Source organism: Scheffersomyces coipomensis, assembly GCF_036884675.1.
Source record: "Scheffersomyces coipomensis strain NRRL Y-17651 chromosome Unknown DFJ63scaffold_5, whole genome shotgun sequence".
Taxonomy (NCBI): Eukaryota; Fungi; Ascomycota; class Pichiomycetes; order Serinales; family Debaryomycetaceae; genus Scheffersomyces; species Scheffersomyces coipomensis.
This window is the reverse complement of record NW_027042896.1, coordinates 33,050-57,237: the sequence shown is the minus strand read 5'-3', so window position 1 is coordinate 57,237 and position 24,188 is coordinate 33,050. Positions and strand designations below refer to the sequence as shown.

At 31.5% G+C, this 24,188-nt stretch overlaps 9 protein-coding genes across 9 annotated transcripts; 7 read left to right on the top strand and 2 right to left on the bottom strand. All coding sequences in view use genetic code 12, as the record gives it.

The window, feature by feature from the left end:
• The first annotated feature begins 41 nt into the window (after nucleotides 1-41).
• FUN31 (serine/threonine protein kinase) lies at nucleotides 42-4,468 on the top strand. Its single transcript, XM_064907086.1, has one exon. It carries the CDS (start codon nucleotides 354-356, stop codon nucleotides 4,398-4,400), a length of 4,047 nt encoding a protein of 1,348 aa, XP_064760749.1. The 5' UTR covers nucleotides 42-353; the 3' UTR covers nucleotides 4,401-4,468.
• Nucleotides 4,469-4,474: 6 nt separating this feature from the next.
• On the top strand, nucleotides 4,475-7,110 carry DFJ63DRAFT_180928 (uncharacterized protein). Its single transcript, XM_064903786.1, has one exon. The coding sequence runs from the start codon at nucleotides 4,595-4,597 to the stop codon at nucleotides 7,082-7,084; it is 2,490 nt and encodes an 829-aa protein (XP_064760748.1). The 5' UTR covers nucleotides 4,475-4,594; the 3' UTR covers nucleotides 7,085-7,110.
• TAF60 (Taf60p) lies at nucleotides 7,111-8,775 on the bottom strand. The gene has a single exon (XM_064903792.1). It carries the CDS (start codon nucleotides 8,580-8,582, stop codon nucleotides 7,137-7,139), a length of 1,446 nt encoding a protein of 481 aa, XP_064760747.1. The 5' UTR covers nucleotides 8,583-8,775; the 3' UTR covers nucleotides 7,111-7,136.
• An 883-nt stretch (nucleotides 8,776-9,658) lies between these two features.
• On the bottom strand, nucleotides 9,659-11,560 carry DFJ63DRAFT_288810 (uncharacterized protein; the record flags this gene model as incomplete). Its single annotated transcript, XM_064905171.1, has 1 exon — nucleotides 9,659-11,560. The coding sequence occupies one exon, from the start codon at nucleotides 11,558-11,560 to the stop codon at nucleotides 9,659-9,661; it is 1,902 nt and encodes a 633-aa protein (XP_064760746.1).
• Nucleotides 11,561-13,010: 1,450 nt separating this feature from the next.
• DFJ63DRAFT_288213 (uncharacterized protein) lies at nucleotides 13,011-17,051 on the top strand (the record flags this gene model as incomplete). The annotated part of the gene is made up of 2 exons (XM_064905126.1): nucleotides 13,011-16,095; nucleotides 16,135-17,051. The coding sequence occupies 2 exons, from the start codon at nucleotides 13,011-13,013 to the stop codon at nucleotides 17,049-17,051; spliced, it is 4,002 nt and encodes a 1,333-aa protein (XP_064760745.1).
• Nucleotides 17,052-17,097: 46 nt separating this feature from the next.
• Nucleotides 17,098-20,032, top strand: PRP5 (DEAD-box RNA helicase). The gene has a single exon (XM_064903790.1). The coding sequence runs from the start codon at nucleotides 17,243-17,245 to the stop codon at nucleotides 19,916-19,918; it is 2,676 nt and encodes an 891-aa protein (XP_064760744.1). The 5' UTR covers nucleotides 17,098-17,242; the 3' UTR covers nucleotides 19,919-20,032.
• Nucleotides 19,850-21,122, top strand: DFJ63DRAFT_180920 (uncharacterized protein). The gene has a single exon (XM_064903785.1). The coding sequence runs from the start codon at nucleotides 20,147-20,149 to the stop codon at nucleotides 20,981-20,983; it is 837 nt and encodes a 278-aa protein (XP_064760743.1). The 5' UTR covers nucleotides 19,850-20,146; the 3' UTR covers nucleotides 20,984-21,122.
• DFJ63DRAFT_181594 (uncharacterized protein) lies at nucleotides 20,937-23,417 on the top strand. The gene has a single exon (XM_064903794.1). The coding sequence runs from the start codon at nucleotides 21,262-21,264 to the stop codon at nucleotides 23,275-23,277; it is 2,016 nt and encodes a 671-aa protein (XP_064760742.1). The 5' UTR covers nucleotides 20,937-21,261; the 3' UTR covers nucleotides 23,278-23,417.
• On the top strand, nucleotides 23,350-24,134 carry DFJ63DRAFT_319661 (translocon subunit). The gene is made up of 2 exons (XM_064907085.1): nucleotides 23,350-23,656; nucleotides 23,727-24,134. Exons 1-2 carry the CDS (start codon nucleotides 23,557-23,559, stop codon nucleotides 23,831-23,833), a joined length of 207 nt encoding a protein of 68 aa, XP_064760741.1. The 5' UTR covers nucleotides 23,350-23,556; the 3' UTR covers nucleotides 23,834-24,134.
• The last annotated feature ends 54 nt before the right edge of the window (nucleotides 24,135-24,188 follow it).

Genomic DNA, 24,188 nt, shown 5'->3' with positions numbered 1-24,188 from the left:
AACTGATCTTTCAATTCATCATCATCAATTCTAAAATTGAGTTCTTTTTTTTTTTTTTCTTTCTTCTCCATCTACAACCAAAAATTAAATTTACGAAAACTTCCACAACTAATCTTTACTAACCAACCATATCCAATCGTATCATATCATTTCATATCACTAGAGTCCCCCATTCATCCATCTATCACCATATCTTTCATTACATCTAGATTCATCCATACCTCATTCATCTAGTTCAATCCAAATTAATCCATATCCATCCTAACCCTTATAAGTCAGCCTTAGGATAACGTCATTTTATTATCCACCTAGAATCTAAATCCCTATCCTCATCAACCCATAACTGTCATAGAATGACAAATATTCCTGGTGATACCACCCGTTCACCTAATAAACCATCTCAGTTTCTTTTATTCGATGATGAATTGGAAAATGATGATGGTTCAAATCCAAACATTGAAATAAATCATGGATTAGAAATAAATCTACTGCCCAAAAGATCTCAACCTCCTCATTTACAACCACCATCATCTTCATCACATTTGCATCATAATAATCCAAAACATATCAATCAAACTACTTTCTTAAATCCAAATGCCATCCATCAACCTATACCTCAACAACGACCAAATCCAAGACGACCTATTTCAATATCAACTACGCAACCTGATTTATTATTAACTCCAACTACATCAAATACTTCATCATCTGCATTCAGTCCAACTTTAATCCCTTTCCAACTGGGCAAAGATTCTCAATTTAAAGAAATCGAAGATATTCTAAGATTCCCCATTGAATCATCTCATGCTTATTCTTATGCTCATTTATCTCCAAATTCTTTAGCATTAAGATTAAATGTTTTAAAAAGATCATTGGAAATTTTAAAAGATAGACCTGATTTATTTAAATCAATTCATTTCTTAGATAATGAAAATCATCTTAATATTATAAGTTCAACTACTCCTCCTCATGATTCATCACCAAATTTATCTTATTTATCAACAACAACTGCTACTAATAATAATTTAACTAAGATTCAATCCAATGTCATAGAACAAAGAAATCCAATTCTGGCTCCTCCCTTGCATTCCTTCTATAATCATTCTAATAATAGTTCCGAATTCTTTAATGATAATAATAAGAAATATAAAATTGAAGGTAATAACAATAACAATAATAATAATAATAAATTTCAATCTAATGCTTCATCTGCTGCATTAGCTGCATTCTTCAGACCTCCAATGACAAGATCGGGAAGTGCCCAATCTGTCCATGAATCAAGTATCCATGAATTTAACCCACTACCACCACCACCTACAAGTACAGTATTAAGAAAATCATCCCAATCTTCAATCAGTCATGATGATATCATTCTTAGTGATGATGTGAAGGATATAATCGATTTATTAGAAAATGATCTTGATTCATTAATGAATCATTCTGAAATAGCTTCAACCTTACATGATTTATCATTATCATCTCATGACAAAGATAATTTAATCCTTAATGATCAAAAACAATTCAAACATGATTTTATTAAAAATAAATTACTTTATGCCTTATCAACACCATTCATTGAAACTTCAGTAATGACATCATCATTATTAGCAAGTGAAGCATTCCCCTCTTCAAAATCAATCCCAATGAGACCATCAACTACCGCTTTAAATATGTTGAATAATAATACTACTCCTTCTCAATTACCTCCATCCCATACCAATAATGCCAATAGTAATCGTCCTTTCCATTCCATGACATCAGGAAAGAGATCATTACCACAATCGGTGTTCACGGTAGAAGTAGAATCACCTTGGCAAGTTAAAGCAGCTAATGATTTAGCATGTTTGATGTTTGGAGTTCTGAAAGGGATGATTCGGTCATTAACTTTAATGGATTTAATCGCTCCTCAATTTAGAGATTTCGTAACGGAAAGATTAACCAAATATATCGCTGAGAATTTAGATTTAATGATTAGACTGAAAAGATCTACTAAACAAACTAATAATAATAATATCTTATTCGCTGGTGAAGTTGTTGCTATTGCTAGACCTGGTGATCAAAATTATGCCTGGACTTCGTTATGGGCGAAAAGAAAAGGTAATTTAATAATTTGTATGTTTGATCAAATTCCATGTGATGCATTTGATGTTGTTATTCTGTGTGAAAAACATACTACCAATGGTTCAACTTCTCCTAAAGTTTCAACTACATATACCGTTGATTCAATTTTAGAAATCGCCGGAAATTTAACTAATCAATTTGATCTTCCAAAAGTTAAAGTCTTAAGTGATATAAGTGGAACTTTAAATCAAGAAATTTCAAGTGAAGATATTTGGGATAATAATGATGATGATTCAGATGGGTATAGTAATAGTGATGATGAATATTTCGCTTCCAAAGATACTAATGATAGTGCCTTGATTAATAGAACTAGATATTATACAGTTCAAAGTAAACGAGGTGAACATATCCCATGTGCATTGACATCCAATCCTTTACAAATCAATAACGAACGTCATCAAATCAAACTTAAGATACATTCTTTACCTTATATTGCCGGTATTTTTGTTATAAGTGCTCAAAATTATGAAATTTTATCTTGTAATAATGCTATTGCCAAAAACTTATTTGGTAAATCATCGGAATATTTACATAATAAATCAATCAATGAATTAATCCCAAATTTTACTGACATTCTTAATATTGGGTTGAATAATAATAATGATGAGATTATATTGGTTCCAGGTTTGGTTTTACCTGAACATTTCTTTAGGAAATATGATGCTTTGTTAAGTCACCAACGCGAAAGTCCTCAGATTTCAGAAGAAGAATTATTCTTTAATTCTCAAGGAATAAAGGGTATACATAGAGATGGTAAGAGCTTATATGTTGATGTTCAATTAAGAGCATCTTCTAATGATACTCTTGTACTTTGGATAACTTATTCAAGAGCTTCTAGTAAAAGTAATATCTCCAAAGAATTAGATAGATTAAGTTCAAGTACTTCATCGATATCATCATTAGGTTCAAAATCAACATCATCAACATCTATACCAAAACCATCTAAAAAATCAAGTAGTTCACTTACGGAATCAGAGCTTAAGATTATGCTACCAAAACATTCAAGATCAAGTACAGTCAAAATGTCAGGAACTAGATTACCATCACAATTGAATTTACTTCCTTCTGATGATTCAGGAATTTTGGAATTCTCTCCTAATAGTCATGACATTGCCAGACTGAATTCAGTAAGACAGGCTAAAAATGGTTCATTTGGAATCCCAGTATCTTATTTAAGTAGCAGTAGAGTGTTCCAAAAAGTTACCTCAAATGATGGAATTGATCCTATTAGTACCAATACCAATTTGAGAGTTGTGTCAGATACTACTTCGGAATATACTTATCCAACTAGTTCAGCTGGAAGTGGGGATGGTTCAACCATAACTGCGGCCACTACAACTGAAGTTAGTCAATATGGAATACCGGCATCATATCTCAAGTTTTCTGAAGATGAAATCTTAAAAATCGAAGAAGAGAAATTAACAGCATTATCAACTCATTCAAAACAATGGCCAAAAGAAGTAGGTGCCAAAAGAAAGACCAAGAAATTCGCTGAATTCGTAGTCATTAAAGAATTAGGCGAAGGTGCTTATGGTAAAGTTGTCCTTGTCCAACATAAGGATGATCCATTATACAAGATAATTTTGAAATGTATTGATAAAGAAAGAATTCTTGTTGATACTTGGGTTCGCGATCGTAGATTAGGAACCATTCCATCTGAAATTCAAGTGATGGCATTTTTAAATTCCGAACCTCATCCTAATATCATGAGAATTGTTGATTTCTTTGAAGATCGAAAATATTATTATTTAGAAACACCTATTTTTGGTGATCCTATTGCCATTGATTTATTTGATTTCATTGAGATCAAAAAAGATATGACTGAAATGGAATGTCAATTCATCTTTAAACAAATCGCCTCTTCCATATATCATCTCCATAAGAATGGAATTGTTCATCGAGATGTCAAAGATGAAAACGTTATTGTTGATGAAAATGGTATTATCAAATTGATTGATTTTGGTAGTGCAGGTTATACCAAACAAGGTCCCTTTGATGTATTCGTAGGGACCATTGATTACGCATCACCAGAAGTATTACGAGGAGAAAAATATGAAGGTAAACCTCAAGATATTTGGGCTTTAGGGATCTTATTATATACCATGATCTATAAAGAGAATCCATTCTATAATGTGGATGAAATTATGGAAGGAGATTTAAGAGTCCCTTACATTGTCAGTGAAGCCTCAGTTGATTTAATTAAAAGAATATTAGTTCGTGAATCGAGTAAGAGACCAACCATAACAGATATAGTTGAAGATCCTTGGTTACAGATTTAAATTAAAAGTGTATAGAGTTATATATATATAGTTACGGAACAATTAATGAAATTAGCATTTTTTTAGATTTAGATTTTTTGGTAGACTCTATGAGACGCGCTGCTTGCACTAAATAAAAAATTACTGAAATCTTGAGATATCTATATTCGATCTATTGGATTTTAATCAGTACAATTGTTATAATTCACACAGTCATGGAGGAGGATGGTGATGGAGAACATCATGCTAAGAGAAAGCGATCACCAGTGAAGCTTCCCTTGACTTTTGAAATCCAACTGTTGGAATCTGAATCTGAAGCCTTGGTACTTACTGTGGTTCAGAAAGCTAATGGTATTGTTTTTGCAAAGTTTAACCATCCATTCCTAACTTCATTGGATAAACAAACAGTATTATTTCAACTGCCTGTGGTTCATGATCTATTGAATTCATTGAATACGTATTATTTTTATGTTCTAATAAAGAAAGATGTACGAGATAGACATCAAGAAACAGGATTAATGTTTAATATCAAAGATCAATTTTATGGTATATTCAAGTGTCCTAATTTCAGTTTAAAGAGTATAAGTCTTTCAAGTCAGTTGTTATCTCAAAGTGTATTGACATTTGAAGAATTTTCTAAGATTCAAATTGATTCAACTATTCAAAAGAATCCCATCAATAACCATGCATCAATTATAGAACAGTTTGATATGTCCCCTCCAACTAGTGAATCCCCTGTCAAACAAATAGAGAACAATTCATCTGAAGAAGATCCATTAACATTCATGTATAACCGATATTTTGAAATGTTATATTCGTTGAATACTCCTTTATCATACTTTCCAAAATCAACTATTTCAAGGTTTCGAAATCTTTGCAACAATAAGGGAGAAAGTACTGTAAGAGTATTGGAAATGCTTTTCCTTTCAGTAGAGCAATTTGATGATAGACATAATGGCAAATTTGGGATATTAAATTCATTAGAAAAGCTGGATGTCAATATAGATGAAGTTTCGCTTCGTGATAGCATAGAAAGCTCAATTCAAGTTGATTTCAAAAAGAAGAATCAAGATCTCATGTACATCCTACAATCATCTCCAGTAGAAGTTGAAAAAGAAGTCATACCTGAGAAAGAATCTCCTGCAAATGGAAAGAAAGTAATGTCTCGAGAGGAAAGGTTGCAAAGACTAGTCTTGGAATTGAAAATAAGAGAAGCTCAATTACAGTTGATTATACTATGTGAATTGCTTAATATTTGGCATATTGCTGAAAGTGACTTCCTTAGTAATAATGAAAAGAAACAAAGAAAAGAAGTAAAGAAGAAAGAAAAAGAATCAAAACCATCATTGGTTCGTAAAAAGAAATCAAATAAAAAGATAGTTCCAACATTTTTAGGAATGGGAGTTAATGTTCAGCTAGGTAGCAGCAATATGATTTCAGAAGAAAAAGGTTCAATAAATGAGTATATGGCATATGTTTCAATGAATGCGGTCTTGGATAGACTTGGTCTTTGGGATACACTTTTAGGAAGATCAAACGATAGTAAAAATAATGGTACAATGGGTTTTTTGGCATATGTATTGGTGCCATATTATAATAAAAAGCTTCCTGTTATAATAAAGCATATAATTGATCGAATAAAGGATCTGAATATGAAAGTACCAAAACCTATTAAAGAATCTAAGAGTAAAAAGGGTAAACTGGCAGACGCACTGGATACCGCCGATGCTGAAAGTGGTAAAGCTGACCCATCTCAAGACAGTATGACATCTTCTAGTAAGAGTACCAAGTTCAAGAAGGTATTGTTGAGCAGAAAATCTGCACCAGTCCTAAAGAAGGCTTCTACTAGTGGTCTAGTCAAGGATGACAATTTGATGCCAGCATTTTCGTTAAAGAGATCAGCATCTAATCTCTCTTCAAAAAATCTTAAGAAAAGAGTTGTTGATATGTCAGTCAACTTGAAGTCATTCAATGATAACAATGACAGTAATAAGCTGACTGAAACTTTGAGACGACTGAAGAGTCTTTCAGAGAAATCTGGATTGAATTCAACAGAGGGATCTATCTTCACGAATATAAAAAGGAAATCTCAAGTAATTCCGCAAGACAAGATATCTGTTTCGCAGGTCGAAGCAACTCCGGTAAAAGCAAAATCTACAACTCTTTTAACTCAAGTTGAAGCTACTCCAAAGTTATCAGTACCGTTTAATTTATCAGCAACATCATATTCTCAAGTTGCAGCTACACCAACAGTAGGTAGTAGGACCGTACCAATTGAGGAGGTTATCGATACACCTGATGTAAGATTTCTTCGTCCTGATAGTACTCAGAAACCTCGTCCTTCATTATACAACAAACTTGTTGAGTCTAGTGATGTCAAAAGCGAGTCTAATAGTCCATTTGTGTTTTCTGATTTCAGATCACCTAAGAAGCTTAATTGTGCAAACATAACGTCTCCTACAACTATGATTCATACTACTCCAACTCAAGTAATCAATTCATCTCCCTTTGGTAGAACTGATTCCTCAAGAAGAAAAGATAGACCAGGTGCTCCTGCTTCTATACAAGATTCACCATTTTACAATCCTGCATTAAATGGTTCTCCAACTGCATTTCGTCTTGAAGACGCTAAAGAAAACAATAAACCGATAGTTTCTAAATCTATGAAGGATAAATTACATTCTTTAAATCATTCATTTCAATAATTATACATTATTTTACATAAGATTTCTTTTTTCAACATTTATAGAATTAATATTACACAGCACTTTCTCCAAAAAATAAACCTTTAACAATTTCATGAGCATCAGCTTGTTCAAGAATAGCTTCACTTAATTTATCACCAAGTCTATCTTTTAACTTCTCTTTAAGTTCATCACTTACCTCACTATCAATTTCCATATCATCTTGAACTTCTAATGTTTTAAGAATTTCTAAAATCTCTTTCAATAAGATTTCTTTTTCAAAATCTGTTTTAGTTCCATCTTCAACCACCAGTTTCCACCACACTTTCAAATTACCAACCAATACTAACTTTATAACTTCTGGACCCATTATTTTCAAACCTAATAATGCCCCAAAATGGGTACCGATTGGTTTAGATGAATCTAATAATGCTCTCAATAATGTTCTAGTAACTCTTGGTCTTAAGGTTGAGTAAGAAGAACCGTATGATCTAATTATATGATCTAATAAGATAGCAGCAAATTGTCTTACTGCAAGTTGTTGCTGAAATAAGCTTTGAGTTTCAGGATCATTTAAATCTTTTAAAGAAGGACCTATTCTTTTAGCCAATAATAAGGTTAATACACATGGCATTAAAGCATGAACGTATGGATCCAAGAAAATGGTACTATTACCCATAAGAGCCGATATCACCTCTAACATAGTTGATAAAATTTCTATATTTCTTAATTGATTTGTAATTTGTTCAGCCACAAGTTGGATGAAATAAGGTACTAATTGATGTAAACCATGATCAGTCTTTAATGAATTCAAAGCTGAATTCTTCATAGTATCTTTTTCTGGATCGGTTGAAATTAATAATTCTACTACTCTATCAAAGTATAATTTTAATTCTTTTGATAATACATGTTTTACTAATGGTTTAACTTGTGATTCCTTTTCAGTTACTTTCTTTTCTTTAGATCCTTCCGAATCTTTACTATCTTCAGTTAAGATATCATTACCAAGCATTGATGAAGTCGCACCTCTTATTATAGGAGGTAAACTTTTAATTTCAGAAGGTAAGGGATTTTGAGGTACCATAGGTTGAACACCTTCAATTGCCAACCAATGGGCTGTGAACGTCGCTTGTCTTGGTACTTTTGGTAATTCTTGATTAATTAATTTTTCAAATTCAACTTCATTATCATCAATATAATATAAAGTTTGACCACCAGCACCCACAAGAGCTTCTTTAAACACCAAAGGTTGAGAATTGTCATAACCATACAATGGTTCAATATTCAATACTTTCAATGCATGGTTTATATCAGTAGTCATTAATAATTTTCGTTTTGAATGTCTCATAAACTTTATGGCAGTTTCTAATATTTCATGAATTCTATATTCAACATCCATAGCCAAATTCTTAGCCGCTTCTTCAGGTAAATTTATTCCCAATGATTCAGCAGCATCCTTGACTGTATCATTAGGTGACCACAAAGAATGTGATAATGGTATTTTAGATCCAGCTTCCATTATGATTGATGGAGTCTTTGATGATAAATGATAATCTATACCATTGGGATATAAGTTGACAAAAGTTTTGTTTTATTTTACGACTCAGAAATGAAAAATCGTGGCTGTATGCAGGAATGTTGATTATTATGGCTACCATATTTTACAATAGAATATCCCATCCATCTTTGGATCTATTTTAGTCTATTGAATGGAGTCTAAGTAATCTAGTTGATTATAAGTAACTGACTACATTACAATTGAGTTTTGATATTTTGTGATGTTTAATATTAGACTAATCTCATCAAGGATAAATTACAGATCTCATAGTCTTAATGAAAACATACTAAAATGAAATCAATTTTATTTATTAAATATCAATACAGTCTCTATACACTTATGTTGATCAAAGTCCTTTCTCTGCCTTAGATAATTTAGATTGAGCTTTCAATTTATCTTTCGATTGTTGCATTTTCTCATCAAATTTAGCTTGTCTAGCAGCTGCTGCTTTGGCAACGTTATCAGAAGCAGATCCAGCTGTTCCTTTCTTTTCGGATGTTATTGATTCATCTAATCTATGACCATTGGATGGTGGTACTATCTTTTCGTTGGCTGTAGTATTATCATTGGCTGAACCTAATCTGTTTGTGGAAGATTCAATTCTTGATTTCCCAGTAGTGACTTTCTTACTGGCATTGGAAACAGGATGTTTTTCTGGTTTGGAAGCAAAACAACCCATTGCTGCTAGCTGGCGATGTTAACGATACAACACACTCAATTGATATGAGTATATAACTTGTATAACTAAAGATGGGTGTGGTGATAATTATTAGTGTTTTAAAAATTGAATTCGCACCACAAGTTGACAAGAAAAACAATTGGTTTATGACAACAGTTTAAATTATTATCATACTACAAGAACTACCATATTGATTTGCATAAATTAGGAACATTATTTATTAATTAAGGTATCTGTTTATCATTAAAAAAAGTATGTACAGGAAGTCATCCGTCTATATATATGTGTCTGTGTGTGTGTGTTGTGTGTTGTGTATAACTAAAGCTTGGTAGTGAATAGGTAGTCTATCATAGCATCATTAAACTAAAATATCATTATTATTTTTCTTATTATCAGTAATTTCTTTAGTAACTAATTTATAATCCACATTTGATCTTAAGAATTTAAATTGAGGAACTACAACTTCAACATCACAATTAAAATCAGGATTTTCTTCGGTTGTAATTCTTGCAATTTGAGGATAATTATCAGGTCTTTTACTCCAATTACCTAAGAATTTAAGACATGATTTTCTATCTTGCATGTAATTCTTATAAGCATTTACCACCGTAAGATATAATGGAGTTCTTTGCTCAGGGAATGGTGAAGCAATAGTTGCATCTCTTAAAGCGGCCCAATCAGCCACTGGAATATAATTATACCTATTTGATTCTAAACATTGTAGATTTTCATTCCATTTTTCTAAAATTTCTTGATTTGAATAATCTTTTAATTCCCCCATTTTTTTTAAACTAACTCTATAAGAAACTGGAGTTCTATTAACTTCATAAATTGAATAATTTTCAATCAATTGATTTAATACACTTTTATCAGCCCATGAATAATTGGAAATAATCGTATTTAAAAATGTTTCATCAATCAATTTAATTTCAGAATATGATGAAATAACTTCTCTTAATTTAATAAATGATTCTTGATTTAAATTTGGATATCTATTAAAGAATAATTGGAAAAATCCATTATTTAAAATGGAATATCTGGCATTAATAACATTAGCAGCTCCATTATCTTTATAATAATTAATAGTTGATTTCCAAATATAAATAATATTATCAATTGGTTCATTGGCTTCATTACAATTTTGTAAGAATGATACCACTTTTGGAGCTTTTAAAATCACTTTATAAGGTAAGGTATGTTCTATGACTTTATCAAAGAAATGTTTAGCAATTCTATAATCTTTACAATGACCAATAAAAGTTAAATGTAATTCACTTAAAGAATGTAATAAATCTCTATTTGGTTTACCTGATTGATTTTCATAAAGTTGTAATAAAGATTCTAAAGAATCTAAAGCCCGAGAATAATCTCCTGAAGTAATGGCAATCTTACCAATTGAAGCAGCTAAATTATGAGCAATTGATTTTGCATCTTTAGTATTTAATTCATAAACTTGTAAAATTTCTTCATAAGTAAATCTATTATTTTCAAAACAAGTTGGTAATACAATACCTAAAATTTCTTGAGATAAATATATTTTACCATTAACTTTATCATTAATACCATTTTCCCATAAATTAATAATTTCAGTATTAAATTTGAATTGTAACATTGAATAAAATAACATTTGAATCATTGGAGCAGTTATAATTGGTTGGAATTCATTACCAATAATTAATTCAGCCAAGTTTAATACGGCATTTTTTAATAACATTTCTTCAGAATAATTATTTGAATGTTGATCTCTATCTCTATTCTTATTACCTGATAATCTATTAGTTCTATTATAAAATACAGCAATTTGTAAAGCATGAGCATAATGAAATAAATCAGATCCAGTTAAATTTGATCTGATTGCTTCATCATCAAATAATTCAAATAAATTATTAACACAATCATTGAAAGCAATTCTACCTTCTAAAGATTTATTATACATTTTACTTTGAGTTGAAGATAATAATTCTCTAAAATAATTTAATTTTTGTTCAACTTCAGAGTTTTCAAATGAATCTTTGATTAATGGATCCTTAGTAGCTTTATTAATAAAGTTATCTACTTTATAACTGGTTTGATTATTATTAGAAATAGTTCCATTAGTAGAATTTGATCTTGAAAATTGAGTTACTCTATATTGACCATTATTGGTATTACCTTGTAATGGATTAGAAGCCAAGGCTAAACTACCCTTATTGGGTCTCACTTTCAGTAAGATCACAGGTCTGAACCCTTGTTGGGCGTTAGTCGATATCAAACGAAACATGATGTATAGTATAATCTAACTTATCAATAACCTTTGAATAGAATTGTTGCTAATTAAATGGGTTTTGAAGGGCAAATTGCTTTTATAAAATAATCGAAAATTTTTTTTTCGCTTCTTGTCACCTGACAAAAAAAAAGAAACTAAAATAAAAATCAGACAAAGTTTTGTGTCACACTTTTATTATAGTGTCTATGAATGACGTTAATATGATGTTTAGTTAATGATAAGACAATTCTGGAATAATAAACGTATGATGATTTAATATAGTTAGGAAAATATTCGATAACTATGAATAAATAGATAGATCTCTGTTTATGCAACTTAATATCAAAAATAAGAAGAAGAGGAGGAGGAGGAGGAAACTAGTTGATATTTATAGTAGATATTATAGTCAGTCACTGTGTCAAATATTAAACATACATCCCGGTTGGATTGCCCCACTTGGTAATTCAAACCTGATGGTTAACAAAGCTTGCTTGATCGTAAAAATAATAAATAGGAGTCAGATTCGTTAAAGGAATATAGAATGGTTTGGGACAAAACACCAAAAATATAATTAAATACTACGTGATGTGATGCCAAAATTAATTCGAGTATACTAAAAAAAATAATTAGATATGCAACAACGATACCAACAATAAATTTAAATAAACCCAAAATGGCACAATAAGGGGCACAAATGATCGAATTATATGGAAAATAAACATACCAAACAGTAAATCAGGGTCAGAATATCATGACTATATTGTTGATTCTCTTAGATAAAGGGTTAAAACAAGACCGAATCGGGGTTTGATCAAACATGGTTCTGACTCTTAAACTTTTGTTATGGCTGCTACTATTTTTGACTTAAAAACTTTATACGACAAAAAACTATCAGCTAATGTTGATAAGATTGTTCCAGACTGTTGGATTGTTGGTTGATTTGGTGGAAAACCAACCAACCCTTGATTGTAAACAACACATCGTTTAGCCATAGCCCTATCTAACTAACTAACCAAACTGAATTGATTGTTGGATTGATTAAATCAAATTAGAGTCATATAAGGAATATTTGAATCAGGCGACAAATTACATGGAGAGAAGATAAAACGTACCTTTGAAAGGAAAGTCTTAGTTTGATATTTGAACGACTCTATCATTCAATGATCGTCATTCTTGTTTCCATCTGAGTCTTTCTTTCTACCATTGATTGATTGATTGATACTTACTATGTAATTGATCTAAACACTAAGGGTTGTAAAAAGAAGAATTGGCTGCCATTTTTTTAATTCTCTATACATAATTTAAATTAATTAGTATGTGCAGTGCTGCTGTCAATAAATTATTATTTTTTGCTGTGTAATTTATAATTTATGATAAGGGAACAGATCAATTTTAAATTCCAATTTAGCATAATTTCATAATTTACACAGACTTTTTATATGAATTCTTTCAACTTATAGTATCAATGGCCAATCCTAGTAAGAATAAATCTCTACTACGTGGCGACAAGTCATCTTCATCATACAATGAAAATGCTAAACTCTTACCATCAACTCATAAAAAGAAACAACCTTCAAGTAAATTAAATCCAAATCAATCTGGACGACTAGTTACCACCGATAGAAGAAAGTCAATTTCAAAACTTAAAGCTAAGAAAGCTAATCCAGCAAATGTGTCTGCTAAATTAGGTACCTTTGAAGGGGTATTCCTTCCAACCGCATTGAACGTGCTTTCTATTTTAATGTTCTTAAGATTTGGATTCATCATTGGTCAAATGGGTATCATAGGAACATTCTTCTTGTTAATACTATCTTATTCCATTAATATTTTAACTACCATGTCAATTAGTGCTATTTCTACTAATGGTACAGTAAGAGGTGGTGGAGCTTATTATATGATTTCAAGATCATTAGGTCCTGAATTCGGTGGTGCGATTGGAATTATCTTCTTTATTGGCCAAATTCTTAATAGTTCTTTAAATGTGGTGGGTTTTATTGAACCTTTAATGGTCAATTTTGGAGAATTCGATGGTTCAATTACAAAAATATTACCAGAAGGTTACTTTTGGCAAGTATTATATTCAACTATTTTATTGGCTATTTGTACTGGGGTTGCATTAGTGGGTTCTCAATTAGTATCTAAAACTGCATTCTTTTTATTCATTACTTTAACCATAAGTACATTATCAATTCCTGTATCTACATTATTTGTTAAACCATTTTATCCTTTACCTCCTCCTTATGATGATATCTTATATAGTGGTCTTCATTATAAAACGTTTTTTGAAAATTTATGGCCTCATTTCACTAGTGGAGCTGCAGGTTCAGTCCAACCTCCAAATGTTCCTGAAACTTTTAGAAATTTATTTGGAATCTTCTTCCCTGCTACAGCTGGTATTTTAGCTGGGGCATCAATGTCAGGGGATTTAAAGAGTCCTTCAAAATCTATCCCAGAAGGAACCATAAAAGGTTTGTTTATTACGTTTATTTTATATTCCTCCGTCATAATCTCAATGGGTGCTGCCATCCCTCGTGATTTATTACATGTTGATATTAAAATTATTCAAACAGTTAACTTATCTGGAGTTATAGTCCTTCTCGGAGAATTTTCAACTTCATTATTTTCAGTTATCATGGGTATCGTTGGTGCAGCCTCAATGTTAAATGCCATTGCTGATGATAAGATTATTCCTGGTTTATCACTTTTCACAACTTTAAAGAAAACTCCAAAACAACAAGATGTAGCAAAAGTTTTAAGTATTATCGCTACTTGGTCCATTGCTCAAGTTTTCTTATTTGCCGATATTAATCAAATTGCTACCTTTATAACTATGGCATTCTTAATGACATTTATTGTTACGAATATGGCTTGTTTCTTATTAAAAGTAGGTTCGGCTCCAAATTTTAGACCATCATTTAAATATTTCAGTTCAAGAACTGCATTCACCGGTGTATTGGCATGTTTCTTTGCCATGTTTATTGTCGATGGTTTATCTGCCACTTTAGTTATTTTCTGTTTGATGTTCTTAATCTTAATGATTCATTATCTGACTCCACCATCCAAATTTGGTGATATTTCACAATTATTAATCTATCATCAAGTTAGAAAATATCTTTTACGTTTAAAATTACAAATGAATGTCAAATATTGGAGACCTCAAATTTTATTATTATCCGATGATCCAAGATCAGGTTGGAATTTAATAGGGTTTTGTAATCATCTAAAGAAAGGTGGTTTATACATACTAGGACATGTTGTTATCATGAATGATGATACTACAGTGGGAGGTAATGATAGTGAAAAATTCAATATTAAAACTTATAAAGAGGTTGAAAAACAACGTCAAGCATGGTTAAAATTAAGAGATATGGCAAAAATTAAAGCTTTTGTACAAATCGCATTGGGTCCAACATTGCCTTGGGGAGTTAGGAATGTTTACTTGGGTTCCGGTTTAGGTGGAATGAAACCAAATATTACTGTACTTGGATTTTATGAAGCTGAAAAGCATGGTTTTGAATTGCCTGCTATTAAATCTTTTAATGATACCACAAATTATAATGAATTACCTACTGATGATTGTCGTAAGGAACAAAAGGTGTCAATTAAACAATGGGTTCAAATTGTGGAAGATTTGATTATTTTACAAGCAACAGTTGCAGTGGGTGCTAATTTTTCAGAACTTACAATTCCAAAAATAGATCATGCTTATCATTTCTTTTGGTCTAAGCCTAAGCCAAAGGAAAAGTCTCTGAAGAAATACATTGATTTATATCCTATTCAGATGTCATCTATTAATACTCTGGAAGATGGTAGATCAATATTGTCAACGAATTTTGATACATATACTTTAATTCTTCAATTGGGTTCAATTTTATCAACAGTTCCAGAATGGAAATTTAGTTTATATACTTTAAGAGTGATAGCATTTGTGGAAACGACAGGTGAAGCCGTAGATGAATTGAAAAGAGTTCAAGAGCTTTTAGCTAATTTGAGAATCGATGCCGAATTGAAAGTTGTATGTTTGGACCAAGGAAACCTTAATACCTATAACTTCCTAGTAAAAGGTTACAATAAAACTGCTACAAATAAAGATGATTTTGATAGGTTGGATAGAGTTTTGGCTCATGATCAATGGTGGAAGAATTTATGTGATGCAAGAGAAACTTTGAAAGAATTGGATAAACAAAAAATGATTAGGAAACATAAACATCACTTAACTAAATCGGTGAGTAGTTCAAAGAGTTCTTTGTTAATTCCAGATAAAACATTTTCTCCACTTAATTTGACGTCCACTAGTCCTCCGGTTTCTACTAGCTTTCAAAAAAATAGACGTTATACACTTTCAAACTTACATGAACAAGGTTTATCACTTTCCTTTAATGTGAAAAATCAAAATGGTGGTAACAAATACTTCGATTCAGATGCATTTGAAAGTAGTGAGTCAAGTGATAGTGATAAAGAAGATGATTTAGAAAGTGATTCAAATGATAGTGCATCGAGGACTCCAACATATGGAAGTACTGCTAACTCTACTCCTTCGCCCTTATCGGGTCCGGTTTCTGGAGGTGGTGGTCCTATTGGAGATAAAGTAGCGGCTAGAAAGCCTCCTAAGCCAAACCAATTAGATCAATTCTACTTACCTTCTGGAGTTAAGTCTGTTGATCAACTTTCTATAAAATCATCAATATCCAATTTAAGACCGAATTTCCTGTCAGTTAAAATTCCTCAATCTCAAATTAAAGATGATGGTGACGATGATGGAGATGACGAAAATGAATCTACTATTAAGTTTGTTGATGATGATGATGATGACGATGCTGATGCTGATGCTGAAGAAGGAGAAGATATCGTAGTTGGAGGAAATGGCAGCAAAGTCTCGACAAATGGAGATCCGGAGGAGAAATCTGAAAAACCAAACGACTATTTTAACTATAAGCCTGTTGAAATGATCAAAGGAAATTCTTCAAAGAAAAGTAACAACGGAATGCATTCCCCTTCACTTATTGCCAATACTGATGATATCATTAAAGTAATGAGGACTCCACAGTTCTTAGCTCAAGGTGATAGCGATGATGATATAGATGACATCCCTTCTATCAATGACAGTGCATTGAATGCTATTAAGCCACAAGCTATTTCTTCAGGACCTACGAATTCAAGATCAGAATTTTATAAAAATAAATCCAAGCTATCATACGCCGCTACCAACTCTAATGATGAAGCTACAGTTACGCAAAAGCAACTACAAGAGGAATTGAAGAACCTTAGTTTTAACGATTTACCAGCCAAGGGACAACATTTGATTCTTAACGAATTAATGAAAGTGTATTCTCCCAAAGAGGATACGGCAGTTATCTTTTCAACTTTACCAGCACCATCAATTGGAACTCATTTAGATGAAAATGATTCTATGGATTATACAAATAATTTAGCAATTTGGTTGCATGATTTACCACCAATCTTATTGCTTAATTCACAAACAGTAACTGTTACTACAGCTTTATAGTTATATATTTATTCTAATATACCCCATATTATTTGCATAAAAAGATTAATATTTGTATGGTAGTGCATGTAAGAAATTTGTTTACAAAATTTAAAAGATGAGATCTATTTACATTTTTAATTACAATCAAAAGATACTATTTCTTTAAGCATCAAACAAACTTTTGAAAGTTAAATTGTGTGTACTGTTTTATGATGGCTATGGTTAGTGATGAAACTTCTCATAGTTCATTTGAAAGTAAAAAGCCCAACGATGAAGGGCAAACTAGTTTAAATAATCAGTCTACTAACATATCAGGCAATGAAGAATTATCGAAAGCAGAAAAGTTACGAAGAAGGCGAGAACGTTTAGCATTATGGAAGGAAACTAAGAAACAAGAGAGTCAAGAAGCAGAAGAGCCTGCCAATGGTGAAGGCAGTCTTTCCAAGATAGAGGTATGGAAAAGAAGAAAGGCCTTGGAAAAGGAACAACAGTCATCACAAACTTCAAAACCAGCATCTGTGGAGAAGTCTACTTTAAAAATATCAACTATAAAGAAAGGGAAGATACTACCGAAGAAAGTTGCTAAGCGAGCATTGTTTGATGACGAAGTTCCAGAAGAAGATCTGGGATTGAAGTTTAAGAAACCAGACTTGAATCTAGATATTGACTCTATGGATTATTATTCCACGAAAAATGATAATGAGACCGATGAGCTAGATGATTTCATAAAACTGTTAGAAGGTAATGACAATGTCAAGGTTGCACCAGTAACAAATCAAGCTCAAATAATTAATGACCAGGAAGACATTGCTAATGATATCGAAAATGAAGAAAATGAAGATGACGATGAGGAAGTTGAAGATGAAGAAGAGGCGCAACAAAGATTGTTATCATCAAAATTATTAAAATTACAAAATAAAGAGAAGGAATTAGGAGCTATTGACTTTTCTAATGAAAATGTGAAATCATTCAGGAAAAGCTTTTATACAGAACCATTTGAAATTAAAAACTTAAGTACAGAAGATGTCGAAGCAATAAGGTTTGACTTTGATGGTATACGAGTTCACGGGATGAATATTCCTAAACCTATTTTAAAATGGTCTCATTTAGCTCTTTCTTCTGTATACATGGACATCATCGAAAACAAACTAGGCTATTCCGGTCCAACTTCAATTCAAGCTCAAGCTCTTCCTACTATAATGTCTGGTCGTGATTTGATTGGTGTTGCAAAAACAGGTTCAGGTAAGACACTATCATTTGTCCTTCCAATGTTGAGACATGTTCAAGATCAAGAATCATTAAAAAAAGATGATGGTCCAATTGCAGTAATTTTGACTCCGACGAGAGAACTTGCTCTTCAGATTTTTAAAGAGGTTGGTAATTTCCTAAAGAAGATTGATCTCCGAGCTTGTTGTTGTTACGGTGGTGCTCCAATTGAAAATCAAATTGCTGAGCTTAAAAAGGGTGTTGAGATTATAGTTGGTACTCCTGGTAGAGTGATTGATTTATTGGCGGCTAATAGTGGTAGAGTAACTAATTTAAAGAGAGTAACATATCTTGTACTTGATGAAGCTGATCGAATGTTTGATATGGGTTTTGAACCACAAGTGTCTAAGATTTTTACTCAAGTACGACCTGATAGACAAACAGTCCTATTTTCAGCAACCTTTCCTAGAAAAATGGAATTATTGGCTAAGAAAATCTTACAAAATCCTATTGAAATTATTGTAGGTGGAATCAGTATAGTCGCTCCAGAGGTTACTCAAAAGGCATATTTATTTGAAGGTGAAGAAAAAGAAGTAGCAGATGTAAAGTTTACGAAGTTAATTGATGACTTGAAAGAATTTCAAGAGAAGGATCCACAAGGAAAAGTCTTGATTTTTGTTGAAAAGCAGTCATATGCCGATGAATTATTGGTGAAACTATTAGCTGAGGAAATTCCTTGCCTAGCTATACATGGTGGTAAAGATCAATTAGATAGAAAACATGCCATTAAGGACTTCTCGTCTAAGACTAGTGGTGTTAACATATTGATAGCTACTTCTATTGCTGCCAGAGGATTGGATGTGAAGGGTTTGAATCTAGTGATCAACTATGAGGCTCCCAATCATATGGAAGATTATGTGCATAGAGTGGGAAGAACAGGTAGAGCCGGTGCTAAAGGCACTGCAATAACATATGTATCTTCAAGTCAAGAAAGATGTATAACTGATTTGGTTAAAGCAATGAGATTAAGTAAAGTTGCAGAAGAATCAATACCTTCAAGGATGGTAGAAATCAGTAATGAATTTTTGAAAAAAGTCACAAAAGGGAAGGTTAAGTATAATTTCGGGTTCGGAGGTAAAGGTTTAGAGAAATTGCAGCAAATACGTGAGAATGCTCGTGATATCCAAAGAAAGGAATTTAATGTTGAAGATCAAACTCATAGCAGTACATCCAAAGATAATGATTCTTCTAATGCTAGCCCTGCCCCGGATGTTCATATTGATGAAGGTAAACTTCCTGATTTCACCATCATAAAAGGAGGAGCTCCAGAGACTGCTGGACCAGATAGAGGAAATTTCCATTCAAGAATTACCATTAATGATTTACCCCAAAAGGCCAGATGGACGGTTGTGAATAGAGATAGTCTACCCAAAATCATTGAAGCCACTGGGGCTTCAATTACAAGTAAGGGTCAATATTATCCACCAGGAACTAAAGTCCCTGAACCTACTATTAAAAATGGTAAGGAAATACCGGCACCAGCTAAACTCTATTTACTTGTTGAAGGTTTGACCGAACAGTCAGTCCATGAAGCTAATAAGCTCCTCCGACAAAAGATGATAGAAGGATTAGAAATAGCTGCTAAAGAGGAGAGTAAACTACCTACTGGTAAATATTAACTATTATAGTGTATAGTATAATGTGTTCCCCACAATAATTTTTTTTGAGTGGGTGCGCAATTCCTCGGTAACTAATGTATAATTACTGTGATAATTTATTAACTTAAAACATAATGGAAATCCACAATTAAATTAAATTTAATGATACTATTTACATCTTCTTTTGTATTTCAGTCCTATATTAGACTAGATTAGATAAATTTAAAGAAAGAACGAATACTACCAACCATGAGTGACGAAATAGCCCCTTTCAATGCCGATGATTATAAACAATATGATGAATTTATTGTTAGTGAGATTGAAGAAGGATTTATTCATGTTCAATTTAATAATCCAAGATCATTAAATGCTTTCAAAGAAAGTACTTGGAGACAATATGAAGCTATCTTGACTAAAGTTGATCAACATCCTGAAACCAATGTTATTCTTATTTCATCTCCAATTGCCAAAGCATTTACTAGTGGACTTAATTTAAAAGCTGCTTTAAGTATGTTTGGAGCATCAGAAGGATTATCGAGACATCAACAATATAATAAAATGCATTCTCATATTAGTGATTTCCAACGTGCTATCGGTACTCCAGCTCGTATCAATACACCAACCATTGCTTTATTAAATGGTATTAATTATGGTTTAGCTTTGGATATAGCTGCTACTGTTTCGATTAGAATTGCTACTAAAGATGCTAAATTTTCAATTAGAGAAATTAAAATCGGTATTCCAGCTGATATTGGTTCATTACAAAGATTACCTGCTCTTGTTAATAATAAATCATTATTGTTTCAATATGCCTTAACAGGAGCATTTTTCAATGCTGATGAAGCCTTGAAACTTGGATTGGTGAGTAAAATATTGCCAGACCTTGCCTCTGGTATTGAATATTGTAAGAATCTTGGTTCTGATATCAATGGACATCAACAATGGGCTATTAAAGGTACCAAAAGTAGTCTTCAAGATATTATTGATGGTACTTCAGTCAATGATGGATTAAGAAATATTGCGGTATATAATGCTTCTAATATTGATGAAAAATTTGGTGAAGCTATTGGTCAAGTTAAACTTTAGGTGGTTCTCCTGGCTTATTTACGATTTATTTAAGTAGTTGTCTTCATAGTTTATAATATGATATTCATAGGTGAAGTTAATTGTTGTAGGTTGATAGTAATTAGTATGTAATGATCCAAATTCCGGGTAAATCTGATGTATGGATGTTTTTCGTCTATTACTTTTTTTATTTTTTTCAGTCAAATGAAGTGAAGTAAATTTTTCAAATCTTGCAAAATACTATACCAAATAATAATTCAATAAGATCCCTATTAAAGGAGGTTTGGACAAATATCACTATGGTTTTAAGGATAAGGAGGTGTCCAAACATTCAAATAAAGAAAATTATCACTCGAAATTACTCGTCACCAGCCTTATCTTTACATGAAGATGCTTTAAGACCCAATGAGTCCGATCGGATTATAACAAATTCAAGAACCACCATACTGGCAAAGTCAACTTCCACCATTAATACTGAGTCTATAAAAGTGAATGACTTTATCAAATTGTTGCCGTCTGAAAGATTTAATAATGAAGTGTATGTCGAATATTCCAGTGGATCATTCAAACTTGAAGATTTAAGTAAAACTTTAAAATTAAAGCATGAGATATATAAACTATTGGAATCCAATAATGTGAAAGCTATAGCTGATTTGTTCTTACAATGGAGTGAAAAGTCATTATCGAATCTATTAGAATCATTAACTCGTCAAGAGTTTTCATATATTATCAAAAGAATCATAATTTGTCAAACTGGATTATTACAAAGATATGCTTTGGATACCATTAATGAAAAGACCAAAAATTCAAATCCAATCATTTCCAAATTACATGATGATACTCGTCTGAATGATAAAGTATCTGAATCAAGAGTTTTATTAGACTCCATCAGAAAAATCTATAGTAATTTGATTTATACCGATCATCAAGATTACATATATCAAAAATCAAAACGATCAAATTTATATAATTCACCAAATCTTACAGGGTATACTTTACAAGTGGAAGATTATGAGAATTTAATCTTTATGGAGTATCATAATTTAAAATTTGATTTAGCTGCCAAATGGTTTCATAGATTTGAACTTGAACATCCTGAGAATTATCGAGAATTAATGACATTTAATATGTGGTTATTAAAATTCAAATTACATGCCGGTGGATCTCCACTTGGTTGGGTATCGAAATCAACCAATACATTCCAATATTATCGTGATCCTAAATTCTCGGGTTTTAAACAAGCCAGATCTTATAAATCTATCTTGAATGACTTTTTAATAGGTACAAACCAATCGATAGATGATTTCACATTAAATAATGAACTTGCTGAAGTTTTGATATATTCAATTAGTTATAGTGGGGAATTAAATGAATTGTATGAATTCATAGAGTTGACATATGGCATCAATTCCAAGGGAGAGTTAAACCCTGAGTTCAAACGTTTTGATCAAGATGATTCTAGATATCCAAATATTAAAGTTTTAAAAGCAATTATAGTATCTTTATCAAGTCATCAAGAATTTTTTAAGAGTTTAAAATATATAACTGCTTTTGAAGATCATTATGGAGTTAGTATTAATGATCGAAAATCAATATCATTTTGGGAAGAATTATTTAAAGGGTGTGATCTTTCTACTAAATATAATCAACGAAGATCACTTGCATATTATTTACAACAAACATCAAAAACAGATTCTAATAAAGTTAGACGATCATCTAAAACCTTACAAGAAGTTCAACAAGATGTTAATTTTGATTATGAAGGATATTTAACCTTTATGGATGAATTAAAGAGTGAACGTATCAATACCTTCAATCAATTATGGACATTATATCAACAAGAAACTGGAGGTCATTTTTCATTAAGAATCTATAAGCTTTATTTTGATTATTTAAAAGAAGAATTGAATGAATCATCAGAACAGACGGAAGAATTATATTATTCATATTTAACATGTTTATTGAATCAATATCATAAGTTTGCTATTAATCATGATCAACAAGGTTTTACCACTCGAGATGGATTTAATTTTGGTAAACAAAATAAAATCGATCAATCGATAGGGTTACTATATGAACAGACCATGAAAAGTTTAATTGATTATAAATGGAAGGCAACATATGCTGGCCAATGTATTCCATTAATAAATAAATGGTCCCTTGATGAAGAAATGAATGATAAATTAATGAATTGGTGGAAGACAATTAGAGCTCCCCGATATAGAGAAATGATCGAGAAAAAGAGAGTTGAATTTATGGCCAACTTACGTAATGAAGATAAGGAAGATGATGAATCATTATTAGATTTATTATAGACCCACTACAAGTGTATATAGCATATATTTATTTATTAGCATAATCATAAAGGAAACTATACCATTATAAACTGAAGTTGTAGATACCTTCTGGAAGTAGTCGTGTGCTGGTCCTCATTTTGTAACACGTAATTAAAGGAAGGTCGTGCGAAGGGGGCCAAAAAAAAGAATGACAATTTTTAAAACTGAACAACACTTCAATTTTGAAAAGTTACCAATATATATCTATTCCTTTTGTATTGATATAATCAAAATCAGATATATAAACAAAAAGATAATATGGCTGCTGAAGGTTTAGAAAAATTCACTGAAGTTCCAGTTGAATTCTTTAAAGATGGTACTGCTTTCGTTAAGAAATGTCAAAAACCAGATCTTAAAGGTATGTTGTATTAATTATCATTGATGATTTAACTTAAACCAGGACTATTTTACTAACATAATATTTATAGAATACTTTAAAATCATTAGAGCTGTTGGTGTTGGTTTCATTATGATGGGTGTTGTTGGATACGCTGTCAAATTAGTCCATATCCCAATCAGATACTTGATTGTTTAAACGTAACATTCTTTAAATCATAAGAGAAAGAAAGAAAATGTATCAATCATCAAACTAAGTTCAGGCAACAACAATAACTAATCACCACTAGTTGAACCCAAGTGGCAATCATGTATAATCAAATCATAAAAACAAAATGAAGTATCATTCATCCCATTAACTCAAAATACATTAATGATATCATGTATTTTTATTTTTATCGTCTTTTATTTCTATATTAGTGTGTGCATATGGATGTTCATATTATCACCCATATCTATTTTATAATCCTATTTAATATATGTAAAATGTATTTATAGATCCATTGTTTATTAAGTTGTTGTAATAGTAGTTTCTAGTTAGACCTAAAAATCAA